Source organism: Physeter macrocephalus, chromosome 12, assembly GCF_002837175.3.
Source record: "Physeter macrocephalus isolate SW-GA chromosome 12, ASM283717v5, whole genome shotgun sequence".
NCBI lineage: Eukaryota > Metazoa > Chordata > Mammalia > Artiodactyla > Physeteridae > Physeter > Physeter macrocephalus.
The window spans coordinates 24,876,150-24,891,642 of NC_041225.1; the positions used below are offsets into that span (position 1 = coordinate 24,876,150).

General features: G+C 62.9%; 1 protein-coding gene across 1 annotated transcript in view; it reads right to left on the reverse strand.

Annotated features, from left to right (window-relative positions):
- The window catches only part of SH3RF3 (SH3 domain containing ring finger 3), a 215,339-nt gene that overhangs the window by 64,223 nt on the left and 135,623 nt on the right, over window positions 1-15,493 (reverse strand). The window contains exons 6-8 of the mRNA XM_024116606.2: window positions 13,879-14,288; window positions 11,606-11,625; window positions 2,946-2,985 (exon numbers count right to left, since the gene is read on the reverse strand). Coding sequence (XP_023972374.1) covers window positions 2,946-2,985; window positions 11,606-11,625; window positions 13,879-14,288 — 470 coding nt within the window. The remainder of the gene's footprint in view (window positions 1-2,945; window positions 2,986-11,605; window positions 11,626-13,878; window positions 14,289-15,493) is intronic.

The window sequence follows — 15,493 nt, forward strand, 5'->3', positions numbered from 1 at the left end:
ACCACACGATCATCTCAATAGATACTGAGGAAACGTTTGACAAAATTCAACATCCCCTTATGATAAAAACTATCAACAAAGTGGATACAGAGGGAACATATCTCAACATAATAAGGGCCATATATGATAAGCCCACATCTAACATCATACTCAACAGTAAAAAGCTGAAAGCAATTCCTCTAAGATCAGTAACAAGACAAGGATGTCCACTCTTGCCACTTTTATTCGACGTAATGCTGGAAGACACAGAGGAGGGATGTGTGGACACAGGGAGGCGTTGTGGGATGAACTGGGAGATTGGGACTGACATATGTGCACTGCCATGTGTGAAACAGAGAGCTGGTGGGAACCTGCTGTACGGCGCAGGGAGCTCAGCTTGGTGCTCTGTGGTGACCTAGACGGGGGGGATGGCGGGGGCAGGGGGGTGGCAGGGAGGTCCAAGTGGGAGGGGATATATGTATACATAAAGCTGAATCACTTCCTTGTACAGCAGAAACTAACACAACATGGTAAAGCAACTATACCCCAATTCTAAAAAATAATAATAATACTGGAAGTCCTCGTCACAGCAATCAGACAAGAAAAAGAAAAAGAATCCACATCGGAAAGGAAAAAGTAAAACTGCCACTGTTTGCAGATGACATGATATTGTACGTAGAAAATCCTGACGATACCAGCAAAAAACTGCTAGAACTCATCAATGAATTTTATAAAGTTGCAGCACATGAAATTAATATACAGAAATCTAGCAACAAACTATCCAAAAGAAAAATGAAGCAAACAATCCCATTTACAACGGCATCGAAAAGAATAAAATATCTAGGAATAAATTTAACCAAGGAGGTGAAAACAGTGAAACCTATAAGACACCGATGAAAGAAACTGAAGAAGACACAAAAAATGGCAAGATATCTTGTGCTCATGGATTAGAAGAATTAGTATTGTTAAAATGTCCATACTACCCAAGGCAATCTACAGATTCAATGCAATCCCTATCAAAACTTCAATGGCATTTTGCATAGAACTAGAACAAATCATTCTAAAATTTGTATGGAATCACAAAAGACATCGAGTAGCCAAAGCAATCCTGAGAAAGAAGAACAACGCTGGAGGTACGACGTCTCTGATTTCAAACCGTACAGCCGCAGAACGCACGCGTTAACGTGCAGCAGTCCGTTACGCTCGTGCTGGCCACAGTCCGTCTGATGACCACCGTGACCAGCAGGCACATGCCTGCCAAAAGGCCTACCGCCCTTGGAAAGATGTATCTGACGCCCTTCTGTTTCCCAAATGAAAACCTCCACCCAAACAGGGACGGCCATGCTCCGGGGGTGAGGTAGAGGGAGTGGGCGGGGGGCTGGGGACCCCACGCTGACCGCCTCGTGCCCCAGGGCAGAGCGCGGGGGCAGGGGGAGAAAGAAGTCCCTCCAGACTCTGCACCAAACTTAAAATCCCTCAGTGATGTGGAAGGTCCGCGAGTGGCTGAGGCCTCCAGGATGTGCCCATGACTCCCAGGGAGTGATGCTCCTGGAACCGCGTCTCCAAGGCAGAGCGGCCTCCTCGGGTGGCTGACCTGGCGCACAAGAGCAGGGGCTCGGGGCTGCCGCCAGGACCCTCGGCGCCCAGGAGGGGCGGATCGGGCTCTCTCTGAACAAGTAAGAGTTACCGAGAGCCTGCGTGCCGGGCACCTTGCTGGGGACGCCAAGATGAATAACCACCCGGGCCTCATGCTTCACAAGCTCTCCTGTCCCGCCTTGCACCTGGGGAACTACAGTAAGGCCTCACCGCCTCCCATGGACCAGGCCTGCTTCCTCGGGGAAAGAGTCCTGCACCCAGTTCTCACGAGCGAGACCGCCGCCCGTCCCGCCCCGGGTGCCCCGCCCCCCCCCGGGTGCCCCGTCCCCAGGTTTGAGTGGAGGCCGCTGGAACTCATCCGGAGACCTAGTTGGAAGACGGTGCCTTCTGTCCGGTGTCGGTGAGGCCTGAATTTCTGCCTAAAGACATCGAGACAGCACTTACTAACCTACGTCCCCCCAGGAAGCTACGCAGAGATAGGTGGGTCCCAACGTCCTTGGCTTAGCTGGCTTCGGCAATCACCCAGTCACAGCAGCACGTTCAGGGATTCCTGTCTGCCGCCAGACAGAGGTAAGCGTTTGGCCTGGGCTCGAGGAAGGTGAACCTGTACCAGCGGATGTAACCGCCGTCTAGGAATCCTTCTGAAGACTGGCAAACTGCATTTTCAAAAGGCATCGTTCGCTTGAAATCCATTTTGTTCTGCCACTACACAGGTTCTAAGTGGCCCTCTGGCCGTCCTGGACGTTGGGAACTTCCTACCTTGCCACATTGTCTCCAAATTCATGTTCTCCACCTTAAACGGTCATTCAAATAACTGAACTCATTGCCAAATAACAGAGCAGACAGCAATGTGATTCTTCCGAACACTCTTTAAACGGCGATTTTAAACGGCACATCTTTTAGGAGCTGTCATTTAACGAGAGCAGATTCTCTAAACAGACAAGCACCTCACTTCCCAGCAACGGTTCATCTGGCTCGATGTGGGGATGACAGGCAGCTGCTGTGCGCTGGATGGCAGTGGGCTGTTAAAACACAGAGCCGCGTCTGGGCAGTGGGTGACGCCGGCTGCCCCGCCCGCCCTCTGCCCCGCAGGGCCCACGCCCACCTCCTCAGGGGCCTCTGGGGCCCTTTCTTGGGTGGCCAGTGAAAGTGTCATCAAATATCTGGACCCCCCAACGCTTGTACCGGATGCCCGGGGGGCAGTGATGTTGAACCCACCAGCCTGCTGGCCAGGCGGCCCCACCAGCAGTCCCGTGAGCTGCACAGAACCAAGCAGGTGACACGCTAGAAAACCCCACGTGGACACGCTAGCAGGGTGGTGGGGGGAGGCGCCGAAGGCTGGGACCCCAAAAACATAAACGGCAGCTCACACGTTGAGGGGCAGCTGGACCTTGGGAGCCGTGCCCTGCTGTTCAGCCGCTGGGATGCATCCGGCCGGGGCGTCCTGCAAACAGACAAGAGGACACAGTGAGCGGACGCGGGCTCCACGGGCAGGGAGCAGCCGGGGTGGGATCCGGGCATCTGGCCCCCTCGGCTGCCTGACTCTGGGCCTCCACGGGCCCGGTTCCGCTGCCCGGGTTTAGTAGCCGTCCTTCAGCCCCGAGGGGGCCTGGCAGCCAGCGACTCCCGTCCCTCCCGCAGCAGCTCAGGAAACCGCCCGGCCCGCGCCTGGCTCAGACAGCATGGTGCCGTGCCCATCACGGAAAGAGGCAGTGGGGAGGCCGGCCTTCATTCTCAGGACTCAGATTCACTCCTCCTGTGTTTGGCCGAGAAAATCCAGACAAAACCTTTCATGCTACAGCACGTCAGCTTATTTAGAAACCGTGTCCCCGAAAGCTAAAGAAAATCGGTCCTTTGGCAGCGGACAGAGGGGCAGCTAGAGGGTGCCAGGATGTAAAGCACTGCCTCTCCTGCCTGACCCGAGGCGCGCAAAGCTTCAAGGGTCTACTCTGCGAGACGACGGAGGGACGGCCCCCCTGCAGGAGGTTCCTGCCAAGTGTCAGGTGCACGGTGAGCTGGGTGAGGGCCAAGCAGCGGGCTCTGGGCTGCAAGACGAAGCTGGGCTATCCTTAGGGAACCCCGTAGACCCAGCCTGGCAGGGCATCGCCCCCCCGTCCCCTCGCCACACACTGGCCCGCGCTGCCCCTGCCCTCCCCAGGTGGCACCCCCTCTTTCTGCTCGGAGCGCTGGGTGGCGCGGCGAGTTGAACTCTGACCCTCAAAGATGTGCACAAGTCATAGGCCTAGTGCCTGTGAAGGTGACCTTATTTGGAATTGTGGTCTTTGCCGGGGTAATATCAGGCAAGGATCCTGAGATGAGATTATCCCACGAGGCAGAAAAGAAGAACAGAGACACCAGGGGGGAGAAGGTGGCGAGCAGACACCAGGGCGACGCGTCTGCAAGCCAAGGAGGTGGCGTGCTGGCGGCCAGCAGATGCTGGAGGGGCCTGGGTGGGGTCTCCGTCAGCCCCATAAGGAGCCAATCCACCGACAGCTTGATTTTGGACCTCTGGCCTCCAGAACGCTGAGCAGGCACTGCCTGCTGCTCTGAGCGACCCGGGCTGTTACAGCAGCTCCAGGAAACTAACCCACATGGGGACGCCCAGGGCTATCTCAAAGCTGAGGGAGCTGGGGTGTCCTCCCCTCCTGGAGGCCTCCCACAAGGGCAGGACAGGGACCCCGGAAGAACAGGGACCCAGATGAAGAGGGAGCCAGGCAGCCTTGGGCAGAGCCCTCAGGAGCTGCTGGTGCCTTGGCCCCGGGCAGGTGGGGCAGGTGACCTGTCACCACGTGTGGGTCCGCAGGGCACAAGAGCACTGAAGCACAAATCACAGAGAAGCACCTGGAACAGGCCTGGGGCGGCAGGACAGCCCACACAGGACCGACCGCCTCAGGGCCCTCCTGCTGTGCGGGGAGGGTCATTCTTGCCCATCGCTGACCAGCTCCAACCTCGAGTCTGGTCTCCGGGGCAGCCTCCCAACCCCCTCCCCCGGGGACCACGGTGGCTGCCGGAACCAGAGCCCGTCAGCAGCCCCTCAGGCGGACGGCAGAACTGCTTCTCCGCGTCAGGACTCGGAGCTTCTGGCAGACTGAGGACGTGTGACACCCACACGGAACGCCCCCGCATCCCCAGGTCACTGACGTCCGGGGGCCTTCCCCCCGAGCTTCTGCACCTGCGAGAGGGACCCAGCTCCTCCTCAGACCTGTCCCTGCGGCTGCCGCGTGGACGCTGTGCAGCCAGGAAGGCGGGGACGTCCCCTTCTGCCCAGAGACTCCGGGTCTCCTGCTCGCTGGGCACGCCTGCCCCCAGGAAGGGACCGCCCCGCGGCCAGGGAGACAGCACCCAGGCCCACGGCTCCCCTCGAGCAAGTGAGGGGCCCTCCCTGCTCGCAGACAAGGAGCGGGCAGGCGGCATCCGCCGGCCACTGAGCCCAGGCCCGGCCGGGGGCGCAGACACAGCCTGCGATCTCGGGGGTTTCCTTGGGGTGCGGGGGACAGGCGTCAGGCAGTTCGTTACAGACACGGGGTCCCAGCAAGAGCAGGGCCGCAGAGCACACGACGGGGGCCGAGGCTGGGTGTGGCCAGAGGGGCTCCTTGAGCACCCAGTGAAGGGAGAGGGAGGAGAAAGCAAGCTTTGCAGGTTGGAAGCAGAGGCTGGAGTGCCAGGGGGAGCCCCGGGAGCCCCCGGAGCCAGCTGTGGATCCTGGGCGGCACCTGGAGGCCAAAGACACACCTCCTAGGGAGGGCACCAGCCCACGTCTCCGCCGAGGACGGTCAGTCGCGGATCGGCGGTCAGGGTGGTGAGAGGGAGAGAGGGGGTCTGGATGCGCAGGAGGCCGTGGGTAAGGGGGGTCAGAGCAGGATAAAAGCGGCCACCCCCCACCCAGAGCTCACCAGGGACCAGGCTCTGCTCCGAGCCCCTCGCCGGGAATAACGCGTTTACTCCGCAGAAAAGCCTGCAGGCAGGTGCTGCTTTCTGTCACCACTTCACAAAGTGAGGGAACCCAGGCCCACGGCAGGAGGTGCGTGGCTCACAGTCACCCAGCCAGCCAGCGCCCCAGGCTGGGCGTGAACCCGGCAGCCCACGCTCGGGGCCGTGTCCGTCCCCACCACCCCGTCCCCAGGGGCTTCCCGGGGAGGCGCCAGCGAGTGACCGCCGGCCCAGGGCCCTAAGCAGCACGGAGTCACCGTCTCACAGGCCTGTGCCCTCACAGCCAGCAAGGCAGGCGGTCAGTCCTCTGGCCTCTCTCTGACTCTGACCCAGGGGATCCAAGACCGGCTTCCGTCTCTAGTTCCCTGTCTCTTGCCAAGGGAGACAGCGTATTCGCAGGTTCTGGGGATTAGGACGTGGACGCGGTTGGGCCGTTATTCCCCCTCTACCAACACGACTAGTGGATTCAGGGGCTGAAGGGCGCGAAGGAAGAGCATGAGCGAGTTCCCGGCCTTTGCGACCGGCCAAACACACATGCCGCGAGGAGGGATGGAGCACAAGACCCGGGGCAGGTCACGGGCTGGGCGCTGGGCACGGTGAGTCTGATGTGCTTGGACACCCCGAGGATGAGGCAGCAGGGGAGGCCGCCCAGGGGCTCAGAGCGGGGCAGGACCTGGAGGTGTACGTTCGGGGGTCAGCACCGGGTTGCCACGCCCTCAGCTCTCAGCGTGCGACCCTGGACCGGTGATGCCATCGAGCCGCGGACTTCTGCCCCGACCACGGTCGGGTGACAGGGACTGCATTTACCCTCCACCCGGAAGAACTGAATACCACACAAAATATGAATCCCTGGTTCCCAAGACTTTGGAAATCACACAGTGGAGACAGAGGCCCTGGAGGGATGAGGAAATGGGGCCACGGCGGCCCCCAGCTTCTAGGGTAGTTGGAATATTAGACACGGTAATTTAAAGCTCTGAGCAAGCCCTCCGGAGATGCTGGCGTCACTCTTTCTGCAGCCACAGGAGGTGAAGATTCGGCCTCAAGAAAGGGCGGATGGAGGAGAGGGCTGACCCGAGACTCCGCGTGCAGACCAACACGGCCCCACGCGACCGGGGAGAAGGACCTGCCCGGGTGGCTGTGGAGGGCTGGTGGCGCACAGAGAACGGGATGGCGTGAGGGAACGGGACACCTAGGTTTAGCCTGTTTCTGTAAAGCGATGGGTGCATTTACGTGGGGAAACTTACATACGAATGATAATGCTTTTACTTAGGGAGTTGGGATTTGACTGAATATTTTTAAAAATCTGTACGTTCAAATTTTCCATCGTTTTACTATCAGCAGTGGTTTTCCACTACATTTTCAAAGTAAGATACACAGAATGACAGAGTTCAATTATCTGAGGTCTGTTTCAAGATCAAGCTCTGGCTGAGGTGACCCCATGTTTACTGGATTCTACACATGCCGCCTTTGTGGGGGGCCAGGAGGGGACAGGAGCGGACCGTGAGGGGACCCTGACGGTCGGCTATTCTGCTGACCAGACCTGGGCACTGCGGGCCACAGCAGGGCCCACACGACCGGCTTGGACGGAGCCAGACCCGTGACCCTGCTCTTGTCAAAGGGCCTCCTGTCCAAATAAGCTCTCCTGAAACAGCCAACCCGCCAAAGGCACCACACGGGAAGCCCCATGACGCGCTGGGGGCTGCTGAGTCCCACCGTGCCTGGAAGGTGGCCCGCCGGGGTCTCTGCACCCTGCTGCCTGCCGGCCACTCGGGCCGTAGTTCAACAGGAGGCGACATGTGCAGAGGAGGCTGGTGCCTGCCTCCAGGGCTGAGGGAGAGGCTGGCCACGGCTGTGGGCCTCCAGACCCCCACCCGTCAACTCCCCGCGACAGGTGTTGGGGGCGGCGGGCCTGTGGCGCTCCCCCAGCGCTGGGGCAACGAGGCTGCCCTACAGGAGCCACGGGGGGCAGCTTCACCAGGAGCCTGGCCCTCAGCTGAAACCTGACGCACCAAGGCCACAAAGCAAGCAAGTGGAATTTCACGGCAGACCCTCCAGTAGAGCTGGATCGGGGGCATGAGAGGCCACACCTGTGACAACCCTTTTTCCCAAGGTCAAGGTCGAGATGGAGACCATCTGAAACTCCACCCACTGAGCCCGGGGCTCGGACTCCCCCACCCCACCCCCTCCCCCGCACGGTGCGGAGCCCAGACGAAGGCCCTTTGGGACACAGTGCCCGGTGGGGGGAGCCCGGGCTGTGACTCCCTGGTCGGGCAGGGCCCCAGCCATCCTCCTCCGAGTCCCGTCTTCATCTCTGTTCCTGTCGACGGAAGGTGGAGGGGTGCCCCCCGCCGGCAGCTGAGCTGTGAACAGCCGAGGACACAGACCCAGCAGAACGGGACGCGGCTGCTGAGATGGCGGTCCCTCCAGGAGCCCGGGAGGCAGCTGTGGGCCGGCCCTCAGGGGTACCGTGGCACAGGGGGCCTCCTCTCAGGATTAAGGGCTCGCAAGCACCAGGTGTCAGTCACAGGGGGCTCCAAGTTGTAGCAGTCCGGCCCTGGGAGGACGGCGCTGACCGGAGGCATGGCCACACCCTGACGCACGGCTCCTAGGACACACGGGGTGGGACGGGAAGTCTGAAGTCATTCGGTGCAGTGCCAGGTTGTCTCGTGCCCCACACCCTCTGGCTGCAACCACGTGGAACAGGCTCCCCGCCAGGACTGGGGCCTGTTTCCTCCTGGCTGAGGGCCCCGAGACTGATTCCGCTCTGATTTTTAATGGCTTACTTTTAAATGGCTCTGGGCCTTAGGAGATTAGTGAAGGCTTGGCAGGAGAGAGGGAATCAGGGAGGGAGGAAGGAAGGGAGGTGAGGGCTCCAGCTGCTTTTGGACAGAAATAACTGGGACCACAGCCCAGGGACAGACTCTTCCTGCATCCTGGCAACACCCCGCCCCTCCCTCCGGGCCTGGCCCAGGCCCGTGCGCGCGTGGCCCCGCCGTGGGAAGGTGGCCCACCGTGATGAGGTGGGGCTCCTTTCAGCTGACTGGCAACGGACGCGTGCTGGGGCTCAGCCCCGGGTCGAGCCCAGCCCAGCACGGGGGGGCCGCCGACAGTGTGAGGGTGCCAGCGGCTCGGTCCGTGGGGCCCCTGAGCCCGTGGAGTGGGCGACTCCAGTGATCCCTTAAGCCTCGTTCAGCAACAGCCCGCGGGCATGTGACAGGAGTCTATGTTGAGCGCCCCGGACCGTGACTCCAAACCGTCAGGTTGTTACCAGATGCCAGAGGCTCCAGTGCTGCGTTTGCCGGGGCCCCTGAGCTGTAGCCGCGAACCAGGCCTTTCGTTTCCCACTGGGATTAAAAAAAGGGAAAAGGGTCTGCGGGTTGGCAAGCCGCACCCCCGCTAAAAGGGGGCTCCAAGTCGCTTTCCTTGACACGGACCAAGACCCTAGGAAGAAACACCTCACTTTAATTTTGACTATGTGTCCAGAAAACACTGTCGTCACCCTAAGGAACCACGAACTAGGCGTGTTTTACTCAGTACACGCTACCACTCCATGACACAGGGCGAACACCAGGCTCTCGGGAATGTGCTTCCCAAAGAAAACTTCAGAATAAAACGTTTACAGCCTGATTCTTTGCCTCGTTCCAGAAAGAACACCCAACAGCCCGCAGGGCCGGGAGGACGGTGGGCGGGGCCTGGGCTGGCAGCTCAAGGTCGGAGGCCAAGGAACCTGTGGGAGAGACGGTCTGTCCTGGAGAGGGAGCCGGTCGCTCTGGGCCGACAGAACGTCCCCGGTTCTCTCCCTCAGCCCCAGGAAGCTGGCTGGCCACCTGAGGCGGAGGCAACCAGGAGGCCAAGCTCACCTCGGGTGGCCCGACCGACCCACAAACTATCGATTCAGCCCTGAGCTTCCGAGTCCAGGTCTGCTGGGCGGCGGACAGACTCCTCCGAGGTCACATCTGGCCGTGCTGGCCCTGCTTCTGTAAATAAGGTTCTCTTGGCAGCCAGCCGTTCTCGCCCACACGGCAGCTGCAACAGAGACCGTGCGGCAGCAGGCCAGCGTGCTGAGAAGCTGGCGACCCGCCTGAGGCGTCGTCTGCAGTGAGAGGACGAGCCTCCAGCTCTGCCCTCGTCCCACGGGGCCAGCAGCGGGGACCAAACGGCCACAGCTGTGCCAAAAGCGGGACAGGCCTCCCGGGTCATCATGAAGCGGAGCTGTGGGAAAGCAGCACCCACAGACCTGCTCAGCTGTGGAAACCTCAAAGCACTGACGTGTTGGGGGCTGGGGGAAGGCAGTTACAGGCTACTTCTCACCCATCGGGCGTCGCGAGGTTCGACTTTGAACCAACAGGTGGAGCCTTTTTCCACCAAGAAGAGTCACAGGCGGTCTCCTCGCTCTGCTTCCCCGCCCACGAGTCTGCCTGCTTGGTGGTCTTTGGCCACAGGAAGGTGCCAGGAGCTACTGTAGACCCCCCCCACTTCCACGTGTGTCCACGGACGAAGGCATCGTCCTTGGCTTTGCACGAAATGCACGACTTTCACATCCCAACAACCTGTCGCCTGCCTTCAAACAGAAGGTGCCTCCTACGGAGGGGTGGGACTCAAGAGCCCGCAGCCCCATTCAGCATGTCTGTCGTCCATCCGTGTGTCCGCAAGCCCCCGTGTGGAGGGCTCCTGCGGGCACTGAGGGTCCGAGCACGGCTTCCGTCTCGGCCAAGCTCCCGGGCCGCCGGCCAGTGGTGGCCATGGTCGGGTCACGGCTGCAGGGCCTGGGTGTGCAGCCGCGCGCCCGTACCGCAGTCCACACGACAGGCCTGGGAGGGGCGGGGCAGGGCGAGAGGGGCGGGGAGGTGGGGAGGGTCCTGAGCGTCCTCATCCACGAGCCACGAGCCTCTGCAGCGGGGCCGGAAGGAGACGTGGGGCCCCACGGGAGGCCTCGCCTCCTGCCACCGCAGGCCCACCTCCCAGCGCCGCAGCCTCTCCCTGTGCTGTTCCACGCGCTCCCCGCCCTGAGCGGTGTCCTCGTCGCCTGGTGGGCCGGCTGGTCCCAGGGGCTGGGGTCCACCAAGAGCCCTCCTGCGTCTGCCCGGGTGCTCCTTTAGGCAAGAGCTCACCAAACGAGAGGGAGGACGGAGGGACCGGCAGCTCACCAGGCCCAGCGGCCCGTCGCTCAGTCGCCGGCGATGGCCCGGGGCCCGGCGGTCCCTGCCCTTAACGCCGCAGCGGAACAGACACGGTCGGCAGCTGACGTGGTGGACGAGAAGCCCGGGCCGGGCAGCCAGTGTTCTCATGCCTGCAGCCAGCGAGTCGGGACAGCACTGCCCACGTCTGCAGAGAAAGCTCTTCTTGTGCAACGTCCTCAAGGATGAGACGGTTTAGTCGTCTCGTGCTCGCTTGGTACTTTTTTTTTTTTCGCTCCAGACAAGGCACAGAATTACCTTTGTAACTTTCTGAAAATGCTAAACTCAAGCCCAGGCTCCCCACGGACAGTGCGCGCAGGAGCCTGGAGGTGGGCAGACAGCGGGGAGCCCGGCGCGTCGGCGCCCGCACTCCCCGCTTAGAGCCTGTCCCGGGCCGACACGAGAGGAGGTGGCGAGACGGGCTGCAGGCCACCCCACACACAGGTGGATGCGTTGAAAGACGCCCGGAAGCTTCCAGGAGGACTCTTCCAATTCACTTCTCAGACGCTAGAGAAATGCTCCTTTTGATGTTCTCGCCGCTGAATTTCAAACACTCCCCTTTTCACTGATTTTAAAGCACATCTCTCTGATCTCAAGGGCTTCTGTTGGCTTATTTGAAGCTGGCCCGTAAGCCGTGGTCTCTCTGAAGCTGAGAAACACCGAGTCTGGTGAGAGCCTGCCGTTGGCTGGACGAGGCCAGAGCCTGCTGGGCGCAGGCCCCACCCACGGCCGTCCACGGACAGCGGGCACAGAGACGCCGGCTTCGGCTTGCGTGGGTCACCTTTGCTCTCCGAGGTTGCCGGCCTCTGCGTTGAGCAGTTAGAGCTCACAGACAACACGGAGCCTCCAGGGAAACGGCGCCGTGGGCCGCTCCCAAACTCCTGGGCTCCCCCGGGTGCCCTGGACCCCACCTCCCACCCCATCCCCACTGACCGGAGCCAGGCTGGAGGACTCGCTTTGGCCACTGAACATCTCCACGCGGAAGCCTGTAGGGGCCAGTGCACCGGCGGCCACATCCCACCCTGCCACGGCGGAGGGGACACTGCCGCCCGGGGCTGGGCCATCGTCCCTGCACAAGGCCGGGTGGTCCGAACTTTAGCGTCCCCGGGTCGCGTGGTCTCTTCACAACCACCAGCCCCGCTGTTGTGGCCTGAGAACAGCTGGGCAGACAACACGCCAAGTCAGCATGTGTGGCTCTGGCCCAGCAAGGCTTCTCTCTACCGAACAGGCGGCAGGCGGGCTCGGCCCACACAGCTGCGGGTGTCGCGGTGAGGGCGCGGCGCCCCCCGCCTGTGGCGGACGCGCGGGAAGCAGGCCTGGAGGATCGGGGCTGCCCGTTCCGGGGCACAGCCGGCCACGCTGCCCGGCCCGGGAGCTCCTTGCACCCCCCGGGGCTTCCCAGGCAGCGCGGCGGGGGGGTGGGGGGCGCGACCTGGGTCCCCTGATGACAGGCCGCTCTGAGCTGTGGGCGATCATCTCCTGCTTTGACCCCCGACCTCAGCAAGCAAACATCTGGACTCTGAGCAGTGGGGATGGCCTAGACAGCCCCTTGCCCCTCCCCCACTGCTAACCCGCCCTCGCCAGCGGCGAGGTGACCGCGGGGCTCCACTGTCCGCGAGGACCTCGGCCGAGCCCGGACTTCTCCGGACGGCAGGGAGGAATAAGTCATCAGGCTCGAGTGTGAGGCCCAGACGACCTCGCTCCCCTGGGAGCCCCGCTGCCCACCACGGACACGCGGCGTGCGGGGGCGAGCTGGCCACCTCACAGCCGCGCCCTCTCGGCAGACGGCCGTGTGGGCCCCGAGCCCGTGGGAGCCATCACGGGGGGGCATCAAGTGGCATCCCCGGAGCCACCGTGTTCCATGCTCAGACCGTTCAGAACGCAGCGCGGCTGACTCGGGTCCCACGGCCACCCGAGGAGAGACGGCTGGGTGGGGGTCAGGAGACAGGACACGGCACACGGGGTGGACGACAGCCCGTCCCTGCCCAGGACCTCCGAGTCCAGGGGTCGGGGAGAAGGCCGTGAAGACAAGCGACGAAGACAACACGGTCCACGACAGATGCGGGGGAAAGCCCTGCGGGCCAGGGAGGAGGTGGGCGGGTGCGAGCGGACGCAGGCCTTTCATGTGCGTGGGCGCGTGTCCGCGCCGCCTCCACGTGTGTGGGCCGCGAGGGGGGGCGGGGACGAGGGCGGGGGAGGAGCGGGAACAGCCGCGGGGGGAGGGGGGAGCCGGGCCAGCACGGGCCACAGGTGCAGGGTCGGCGCGGACGGCGCAGGGGAGACCCGTGGAGATGCTGGAAAGACGGCAGGGTGGCGGCCGAGGTCTGAAGGGCTTCTCAGGCCACGCTGGGGTGCTCAGAGCTCCTGTGAGGCAACGGGCACCTCCAGGAGCACCCAGGGGAAGGTCAACGTTACCGCAGGGCCCGGGGGGCAGCCAGAGGCAGGCAGCCGCAGTCTGAGGATGCGGCCCCAGCAGGTGGCGCCGGAGGTGGGGGCCGAGGGGGCGGGGCTGGCCTCTGGGTCCCACCCGTGACCACGGACCTACGCTGGCACCTGCCACGCGCAGCCCTGGTGGCTGCTCAGCACCACCCCCCGTCTCCCGACGGCCAGGCTGCAAACTGCTTCCCGTGACCTCTCACCCTTTCTGACGACACTCACGGAAGTCCTGAGCCTGGTCACAACCTTCCCTTCAAGTGTGACTGCGGGAAATGGGGTCCCAGGGCCCGGTCCTCTCACTCCTGGCTCCGACACTGCGTCTCGCGCCCGACTGGCCCGCCGCGCGGCAAGCAGGACCGGCGTGGACTCGGCGACAGCCTGGCTCCAGGGCTGCCTGGTCTGGTTGGCTGAGAGCGAGGCGCCCCCTTCGCTCCCCTGGTGGACGGAACCAGTGCCCCGTCCCACAGACGAGGGCTCTGTACACGCGCGGTCACTTCTGGTTCTGTCCACAGGGAGCACGTCAGCCAGTGTCACGAGATGCTGAAGACACAGCTGCGCTAACCCAGACTTTCTCCCGAGTCAGGGGGCTGAGGTGGGCGGGGACGGGACCTTGAGAAGCTGAGTCACGGGCACTTGAGAAGCACCTCACATCCCCCTGCGCTGTCTGGATGCTGGTTGAGACCAAGACACACCTCCCAGCGGGGCTTCGGGGACCCCAAAAGGCACTGTTGCCTGGCCTCCCTCACACCCACCCAGGGACCGGGGGACGGCGAGCAAGCGGAGCCGAGGAGGAAGCCCCGGCCCCGGCGACGTTACCTGGGTGGGAGCACTGCGGGACAGGTGCGCCGGGTCCCCGATCCTGGCCGCGGCCCGTGGGTCGCTGGAGCTGATCAGCACGGGGGCGCTGATCTCCATGGAGCGCCTGTGGCTGGCGGCCTGTGTCGACTTGTGCGTCACGCTGAGGGCCGTGAAGGAGTGCCGCTTCTTGGCATTCTTCTTACTGTCCACACGCCGCTGGAACGCGCTGACCGCCCCCGTGCTGCCTGCAGTGGGGCCCGGGGCCGCGCTGGCCCCCGCGCCGGGGTCAGAGGGCACGAAGGCGAGGCAGCTGGACGCGGAGGCCGGGCCCGGCCTGTCCGTCTCCATCAGCTGCTTGGCGGCGTCGTTGAGCTAAGGAGAGAGGGGGAGGCGGGCGTCAGTGGGCAGTGGCCGCACCCCGCGTCCAGCCTTCTGCTTGCGCCTCAAAGCCACCAGAGTGTTCAAGCTGCCAGGCCCCTCCAACGGCACGTCCAGTATGAACGGTGCGTAGAAAACACAGCGAAGGCCAGGGTGGCATCTGGACACTCTACTGAAAAGCTGTGTTTTCCAGGGGCTGCTCCCTTCTCCCCACTCTGGCCGAGCGGGGCTGCCTGGGAAACACCCAGAGGGGGCGCCCAGGGTGGGAGCGGTCCCCGTGTGCTGCCCACCTCGTGCACCAGCAGGACACAGCTTCCCCGGCACGCGGCCACCCTAGGCTGACCGACTCCCGGTGGAGAGGCCTCAGGCTGCCGGCAGAGCCCTGCCCGCAAGGTCCGGGGAGGGGGCAGAACAAGGGCCCTCCTGGAACAAGACACACCTGTGGACCAGGTGGGGACAGTGGGGTCCAAGGGAAGCATGAGCAGGGACCAGGGCGCGAGCTCAGTGCTGGCGCTGGGTCACCATCCCGGGCGCCAGTGGGAAGAGGGTTTGAAGCCTTTGCGGGGCGGGGGCGGTGCTGGAAGTACACACTGGATCCTGACGGGAGCAGGAGAGGAAGTGTGTGCGCCAAGGGAAGCTTCAAGGGCACGAGGCCCCCGCAGGCAGGTGAAGGCCACATGGTGCCGGCTGTGGATCTGCGGGGAGCCTGGTGCAGGTGCAGTGCCACGTCCTCCCATGAGTCTGGAGCCGTGGGCCAGGCCAGGAAGGGCCCCTCGGCCCTGCAGGTCCTCCCTCGCATACCGACCTGGGTTTGCGGCTGGCAGCATCTCGATGAGTTAAAACCAAACAAAAGCAGCAGCGCTGGATTTGCGCAGCGAGAGGGAGGGATGCTCTGTGTCCACAGGCCAAGCCGATCACAGGCGCTGGCTGTGCGGCCGCCTTCAGACGGCTCAGGCGCAGGCTGTCAGCATTTCCACTACAAACTCCTGTCCTTCACGGGGGTTTGTAAAACTCACTCCAGGCCCCAAACCGTGTGATCTAAGTCCAGGATTAGCCCTGAGACGCTGCCTCCAATCAGGCTCAGCTGTCTCACTATGCTTTAAGGCTTTATTCATTTGCCCCATCAGCAGTGCTGCTCGGAGAGCAAGCCGGTGCCCAACCCCCTCCCTCGCAGCCTTCGGGGGCCCTCTGACCCCTGA